The sequence below is a fragment of the Lipotes vexillifer genome, unplaced genomic scaffold (assembly GCF_000442215.2).
Source record: "Lipotes vexillifer unplaced genomic scaffold, Lipotes_vexillifer_v1.1 scaffold1640, whole genome shotgun sequence".
NCBI classification, from domain to species: Eukaryota; Metazoa; Chordata; class Mammalia; order Artiodactyla; family Lipotidae; genus Lipotes; species Lipotes vexillifer.
This window is the reverse complement of record NW_006789997.1, coordinates 117,585-125,593: the sequence shown is the minus strand read 5'-3', so window position 1 is coordinate 125,593 and position 8,009 is coordinate 117,585. Positions and strand designations below refer to the sequence as shown.

General features: G+C 50.5%; 2 protein-coding genes across 2 annotated transcripts in view; both read left to right on the top strand.

Annotated features, from left to right (window-relative positions):
* LOC103070660 (homeobox protein BarH-like 2) overlaps nt 1-8,009 on the top strand; it is a 23,835-nt gene that overhangs the window by 1,474 nt on the left and 14,352 nt on the right. The gene's annotated exons all lie outside the window — the stretch shown is intronic.
* Nucleotides 1-8,009, top strand: part of BARX2 (BARX homeobox 2) — a 69,457-nt gene that overhangs the window by 56,795 nt on the left and 4,653 nt on the right. The window contains exon 3 of the mRNA XM_007463136.1: nt 3,592-3,676. Within this exon, the coding sequence (XP_007463198.1) occupies nt 3,592-3,676 (85 nt within the window). The remainder of the gene's footprint in view (nt 1-3,591; nt 3,677-8,009) is intronic.

Genomic DNA, 8,009 nt, shown 5'->3' with positions numbered 1-8,009 from the left:
GTGTAGGCCGTGCGTCAGCAGCCATGAAGAGCTGGAAGCGACATGGCCAGATTTACTTTTCAAATCCTCACACTGGTGGCACCACAGGTGACTGTTAGGGAAGAGATGGAGCAGGGAAAGCAGGTGGGCAGAGTCCAGGGAGGGTCACTGAATGTCACCACCTGAATTAAGGTGGTGACAGTGGGAGCAGAGAGGAGAGACTAGATCGGAGAACAGTTCTGAAGCTGGAACAGACAGATGTTGGCGTGAGGAAGAGAGCTGAGAATTCTGTGGTTCCTGGATGGGCCACCAGGTAAGGCGGACAAGCATTATCTGAAGCTGGGAGGACAGAGTGGGTTTGGAGGGGAGTGTGTTCTGTTTCGGACGTGAGCAGTTTGGGGCACCTTCGGGCAGACAGTGGAGACAGGTCTGTGAATTGGGGATTAATAAATGGGATCTCTAGGTATCAAATGGCTACTCTGATGCCCCCAGCGTGTAATGGAGAGCCTCATGTACTTGTCACCCAGGAAGGGTGGGCACCCCGATTTATGAATCAGCGTGCTCGGGTGACGTTTTAGGCCTATTTTGGAAGTCAGCCAATTGTTTTCGCAGAAACGTCTGTTCTAATTAAACCTCCTGGGGCTTCCTGATACCTGCCCAGGCACCTCTCAGGTGAGCTACGCGGGCTTCATCCACTGGCTGGGGGAGGTGAACCCTCTGGTGGGCGTGGAGGCTGCAGCCCGAGCCGCCCTGCCAGCTGTTCCTCACCTCATACGTGACCGGGGCCACGAGCACGCCCTCCTCCCGCAGTGCACTCCCTATTCCCCTTTGTTTGTTTCTCCAGTTTCCTGGGTGACCCCATCTAAGCGAATATGCAGGGTAGTGAGAATTTATAAGGGTGGCAGGTAATGGGAGAAGGCTGATGACAGTGAAGCGTGTTTCTGGAGCCAGAGTGAGTCAGGGGTGCATTTTTCCCAAGTGAGCTCACGTCGTTTGCTAACGCAGTGGCAGAGCTGTGAACTTGAACCTTCCGTTCACTAATGCACCTGATGGCCTCAGGTAAACCGGCCGGGAAGGCACAGGGGGAGCCTGGGGAGAACCTGTCTCGGGGGAGACCTGGGAGACCCGTGGGATGGCCCCCGGGGCTCCTGATGCTTTAATGAACAGCACCTTGGGAAGCAGGGCTTCATTAGTGGGGAGAGTAAGGGCTGCTGGCACTGGGAATTTACTAGCTTCAGTCTGTTAATCACTTTCAATAAAACTGTCGCCTTCCAGTAGCCCTTTTACTGGGACAAGCAGATATGTGTGAATGCTGACTGAAGCCAGGAGCTAAAGTTCCTGGAAGGAACACGGTTTTTATTATCGGAGATTGGAATTGGGCTCTCTGGTCACAGCAGGGGGGCTGGGCCGCTGCTCCTGGTGTGCCAGGAGCTGCACCCGGAACCTTCACTCCTGTACCCGCTGGTCTCCCTGATGGTGAGATGTCGCTCGTTACTCCTCAGCTTGGAGAAAGTTGCAGGTGAGGACTCGCACCCGAGATTCCCCGCAGCCCAGGCTGGCGGCTATGCTGTGAGATGGTGGACGTTACATCCACAGCTCAACCCTCAGATACCCCGGGGCCTCCCAAAGTGGTGGTCCCTGCTCAAGCTGTGTCACGGGTGCTGCGTGACAAGTCCACGCTGCTCCAGGGACCAGGGTTGGGACCTCGGCGGGGGTGGGGGGGGGCGGTGCACAGCTCGTGTGGGCTCCTTCCAGCCAGAGGTGGTCCTTCCAGTGGGTGCTCAGGTGGACCTTGGGTTGTCATCAGTAAACACACAGGTCAACACTTCCAACAGTCTCAGGGACTGAGGTGGACAACCTCAGCCTGGTTCCCTTTCCCGTTTCATATGCTCCGCTCGGGTTGTCTGCGGCTCCTTGGGATGCAGCGTCCCCGAAGGCCTGAGCGAGAGCCTCCCTCCGACAGACCTATCTTGTACAAAAGGCCGATGAGTGGAGGGAGGCACACAGACGTCAGCAGAATTGAACCCTACCTCCACTTCTTTCTCTAGGACCACCTAGCAGGGGTCAGCACAGTTTTTCTGTGCAGGGCCAGAGAGCAGGTATTTTAAGCTTTGTGGGCCATGCGGTCTGTGTCACAGCTACTCAGCTCTGAGGTTGTAGCACGAAAGCAGCCACAGACAATATGTAAACGAATGAATGTGTCTGTGTTCCAATAAAACTTTATTTACAAAAAACAGGTGGTGGACAGGACTTCGCCGTGGTCGCTGAGAGATTCTAGTCTCTCTGAGCCTCAGATCTCTCATCTGTAAGACAGGAATAATCATACCTACTTCACAGCAGGAAGGAATAGACGTGAAAAGAATAAACGAAAGGAATAAAGACGCAGACATAGAGGATGGACTTGAGGACGCGGGGAGGGGGAAGGGTAAGCTAGGACGAAGTGAGAGAGTGGCATGGACATATATACACTACCAAATTTAAAACAGATAGCTAGTGGGAAGCAGCGACATAACACAGGGAGATCTGCTCGGTGCTTTGTGACCCCCCCCTAGAGGGGTGGGATAGGGAGGGTGGGAGGGAGACACAAGAGGGAGGAGATATGGGGAGGTATGTATACGTATAGCTGATTCACTTTGTTATACAGCAGAAACTAACACACCATTTTAAAGCAACTATACTCCAATAAAGATGTTAAAAAAAAAAAAGAATAAACGAGATGGTACATGTCAGGGGCTCTGCACACGGCCTGGGACGTGGTGGTGCTCTGGAAACAGGTGCCGTGTTGTTAGAATTAGCTCCAACTGCATACTTCCCCCGGGAACGGCTTTGACATTCAGGGCTTTGCAGGAGGCTACAGAGAAATGCAGGACCACGCTCAGCCGTGAAACGGGAAGCAGGAGGCGCTACGGGTGTAATGTTTATTTTGGAAGCTGGCATCGTAACAGTTGAGGGCAGCGATGGTGGATGAGTCAGTCCATCGAAAGGTATTTGTGAGCCCTTGGTCTGGATTCAGAGTGCGGTCGTCGCTTTCGCGACTGTAAAAGCAGCAGTTGAGTTAGGAAGTCAACTCTTGCAGTTCAGTTAGGGAGGCAGAAGTAACTCATGTGAAGCAATCAGAGACCAGCGAGAACTCAGAGCCACCTGGGTGATGGGTAACCTGGGTAGAGGAGGCAACCTGCTTGGTGGGAGGGGCAGCAGCAGGCTCACCCCCGGGAGGTGGGGCTTGAGCCGGGTCTGAGTGATGAGCGGGATTCTGGTAAGGAAAATACGGCTTTACCTTTTCTCCCCAGTTTGGATTTTGGAGCAGAGCCTTCCTTTTGTACAGGATCAGAGTAAAGAGCCTATCGGGTCAGGAAGAGGACTTTGCAGTGAAGGCTCAGAAATTCTTTTCAATTCCAATGTCGACAGTCCTTGGGCTTGGGCATCTGTTTCTTGGCTTCCCAGAGTTTCCTCCATAGGATTCTTGGAAGGGAAGCAAAGCTCTTTGGGAGGAATTGGTTTAATGGGGAGGTCCACGCGTTGGTAGCAGTGCCTAGAGGTAGCCAACAGGACCCCGCCTTTGCTGCCCTTTCCCCTCTTCCTCATCCTTCCTCTGTCTCTCGTGCCTTGTAGGTTGGACTTGGCCCAGTCTCTGGGACTCACTCAACTGCAGGTGAAGACTTGGTACCAGAATCGCAGGATGAAATGGAAGAAAATGGTAAGAAAGAGAGTAGGTCTTACCATGGACCCATCATGACACGAGAAATTCTTCTTACAGGGCTGGTAAGAAGGCAGGAAGGACCATTTTGGTGGTTTGAGCTCCAGAGATTGGAAGGCCTTTTAAGATGCTGGCTAGGAGGGAGGCTGTTTGAATTAATAGGATAAGCCATTCTTTCTGACCTGGATTTCCCGACCAGAAGGATATTCTTTTTCACAGTTTCATTAGAAATAAAAAGAAAGCCCCCAAGCTCCTCAGTTGCGGGTTTTAACCCCACCTGCTAGACTTTTCAAAGAACTTCCTTCCCCCTCCCACCAATAGCTAGGAGTAGAAGTCAGTCCTCTTTGTTTAGAGGATATACAGGGCACATCTGCTCTTGTAGCTGTGTGTCCCCCCTAATGCAGTGATTCTCAGCTCTAGTGGGCGGGGTCAGAGTAACCTGGGTGGCAGGTACAAATGCAGAACTTGAGGCCCCCTCCAGGATTCTGCTTCCCTGTCCTGTTCCCAGGACAGGGGGTGTTAACCAGCACCCAGTTTCCTCTGATACACATGGTATAGTGACTCTGGTTTCCCTAATACTGCTCTTGTGCCTAGCTGATGAGCTGATCCATATTTGGTTTTTAAATGAACTTATTAGTATAAACATCTCTTTAAAAAAAGAATAAACATCTCTACATTTTGAGGAGCTCTATTTCATAATGGTTTACCACCCCTCTTTTTTTGAAAAAGCACAGTTAAATCCAAAGTAGTTGGGTTTCACTTCCAGTTTTGTAAACCCCAAGGGTCAAGGTCAAAGCCCAGAGAAAAGAGGAGGGTTGGGATGAGGGTGGGAAGACCCCTTGCTCCGATTCTTTAGAGACCACGTGCACCGTGGCCTCTGACCCAGGCCTTTGCACATCCTCGCTGGATCCCACTGGCCCCCTCTCCTCTCAGGAGCTCAGGCCTGCCTGCATGACGTTCCAATTTGCTAAGCCATCTGCTCACAAGTCATGTTTCCTGGTGTCTCAAGGGCTGGAATATGAATTTTTTTCACAATTACCAAATAACTAAGGTCCCCCTACCACCTAGTTTTCAGGAAAAAAAAAAAAAAAAAAAAAGTTAATCAGTATATTTTGAAAATAGGTAGTAGATTTTGAGTTTTCTCAATTTTGTTTCTGTCCAATATTTTTTTTTTCTGAAAACTTTAGTTCTTGCTGTTGCCTGCTAAAAAAGAGAAGACTAAATAAATAAATTGCAAATGAGTATTAATGGAAATGGGAAGAAAGCCACTAAGGCAGCATTTCTTATATCCCTAGAAAAAAAAATTCCTGGGCAAATTTCATCCTTTCCTCTGGGGGGACTTGCCCCCGAGGTGGAAGGATTTTCAGATGGAGGCGGCCTGGCCCATGAATGCTCTCCCAGTGAGGCGGCAATGCCAGACACATGTACAAACACACATATACTGCATGCATCAACAGATACGTGTTCAGTGTCTCTTGTGAACCACGCCTCGTCCTAGGCACTATAGAAAGTCATGGAACAAAACAGAGCCCTGTCTTCGTGGGATTTATGATCCACTTGAAGAAGGTGGTCCAGGAAGCAGCAGAGGCGCACACACTGTAATTAAGTGCTGGTGGTTTATTTGTAGATTTAGAACCCCGTACGAAAGAGTCCAGAGGACAGGTATTGGGACAGGTTGCAGGGAGAAGGTGAAATTGAAGGATAAATAAGATTCAGTTAAATATACTGTTGCTCCCCAACTTCTAGACTGCTAAGCCACCCATGAAACCTTCTGGGGGATTGATCTCTAAGGGAACCAGATTTGGGAGCTGGAAACACTGGGCCGTGTTCCCAGGCGTGCCCCTCCCTGGCTGGTTTTGGGCAAGTCTCTTCACTGCTTTCTGTGCAAGTTCCACCACCCACCTCCTTCCCTGTCCATCATTATCGTCGAAATCAATGTCTCCTGAGTGGCAGAGGCATTGTTTAAGTTGGTTATCAGCAATCTTTTCATGCGTCAGACGGTGAATGAACTGACAGCCTGCCATCTGTGCCAGCATCGCCTGGTGCCCGTGGGGGGGACACGTGTGCCTCTGCCGCTGACGTCACCTGTTTTCCACCAGCCACTGCGCGGCTGGCGCAGCCGTGGGCAGGGTGTCGATGGTTATCAATGTCGTATGAAACAAAATGGAAGTAACTTCGCACATTTAACTTCAGAGAGCATTCCACAGGCCAACCAGATTCAGGCCCCTTTGGGAAACAAGACTCCATTTCATTTCATCTCGTGAGCACTTACTTTCACCAGGCAATGGAGATGCGACCATAAGACGCCAACCCATCCATTAAAAAATAAAATTCAAAGAAGGTACTCAGTCACGTGGGGGAGACAGACCTGTAAGCCGCTCGTTATTCAGAGTGATCAGGGCAACAGTGGAAGGACTGACAAGGTTCAGAATCAGTAGAGAAGGGACGGCTTCCCAGAAGAGGTGCCATCTAAATTGGGTTTAGCGGATGAATAGACACGTGCCAGGTGAAAGTGGGCAGGGTGTCACAGGAGTACATGGGGCGCAAGAAGGACCTCAGAACGGCCGGAGTGAAGATGAGAGCGAACTGGCTTGGGTGTGGGTCACATCCTTACTCCTCCAGGACAGCAAGGCATTGTTGGGAACCTGATTGCTTCATAGTTTCTCCTGGTAAAACTCTTTCAAGGCTGTCTCTGCAGGGACTGGGGAAGAAAAGGATAATTGAGTAAGAAAGATGTCTCAAGGCAAGTAACCTCATCGGAACTGGAAAAAGATTAGCACTTGCTTCTCAGAGTTATTTGCACTCTGCCAAGGACAGCGCTGCCAGAACCAAGATAGCATCTCTGACTAGTTTTTACCAGTCAACATGTGTGACCTATAGCAGGTTAGGAAAATGTGACCTTGCACATTCGGTGGGATGCTCACCCTCCATCCCGTTTCTGCTTGGCTTTGGTTCCAGCAGGGTCCACTGGGCTCTGCAGCGGACCGGAAGTACCTCATCATTCAGTGGTATTTTTCAGCTCCAAAGTACAGTTGTGTTCCGTGAGAGGGTCCAGATGGGCGGCACCTTCCTTTCCTAGTCACGGAACCGGGTGGGCCACATACCCCGTGCATCGTCATCTTTCTCACCGAAAGTCTCCAGCTAGCCAACAGCCCCAGGAAGCTGCTACCAGTTGCTACTCGTGTCATCGTGGGCAGGTGACTTAACCTCTGCATGCCTGTCTCTTCATCATTAAATGCCTAACGTCCACCTTATAGGGATGAGGATGAGGTAACTGAGCCAATCCCTGTAGGACTCGGAACAGTGCCTACCCCACAGGATACAGCCAAGAAATGTTAGCTGTTATTCTTGTTCTTCTTATGTTTTTAGAATTATTTACCTCTCCACAGAATTCATGTCTCCCGAAAATGTAAACTTTTGGAGGCCAGGAGAGATAACCCGAAAATGAATTCTGTAGGCTGCCGGGACTCTGGTTAAGACAGTCCTGGGCGTTTGTGCGTCCTCATTCCTCGCCCGCCAGCCTTCCCCTGTCAGCGCCTTAGCATTCAGGCTTGAATTGAGTGGAACATCCCACCTACAGGCGGAAAATCTGCTAAACAGTGTGCTGGGGAGAGATCCCTACTGGAGACTGCAAACTTCTCAGCTTTGGGGAAAATATTGTCAGTTACATGGCTCTTACCGTTCCCTACAGCTGCAGATAAAGATAGAGAAAAAGGGGCAAAAAAAAAGCACTGGGTTAATGAGTCCGTGGCCTAGGATCTGCTGGGAGATCGGGTAAGTGCAGATAAATATTGGAGTCAGAAATATCAGCTGCACCTGGTGGTCCAGTGGTAAAGAATCCGCCTTACAACGCAGGGGACATGGGTTTGATCCCTGGTCAGGGAACTAAGATCCCACATGCCGCAGGGCAACTAAGCCCTCGCGCCACAACTACTGAGCTCGTGCACCTCAGCTCGAGTCCGCTTGCTGCAAACTACAAAGCCCACGTGCCCTGGAGCCTGTGCGCCACAACTAGAGAAGAGAAAACCTGCACGCCACGACTAGAGAGAAGCCCGCGCAGCACAATGGACTATCAATGAAGACGCCGCGTGCCGCAGCTAAGACCCAATGCAGCCAAAAAGTAAATAAATAATAATGAAAAGAAATATCAGCTTCACATTGTACACATTCCTTGCACATTACATACATGCAATGAAATACTGATAAGCGTGTTAGGTTCAGGGGACGTCCGTGGCAGTCCAGTGGTTAGGACTCCGTGCATCCACTGCAGGGGGCATGGGTTCAATCCGTGGTCGGGGAACTAAGATCCCACATGTCGTGTGGCACAGCCAAA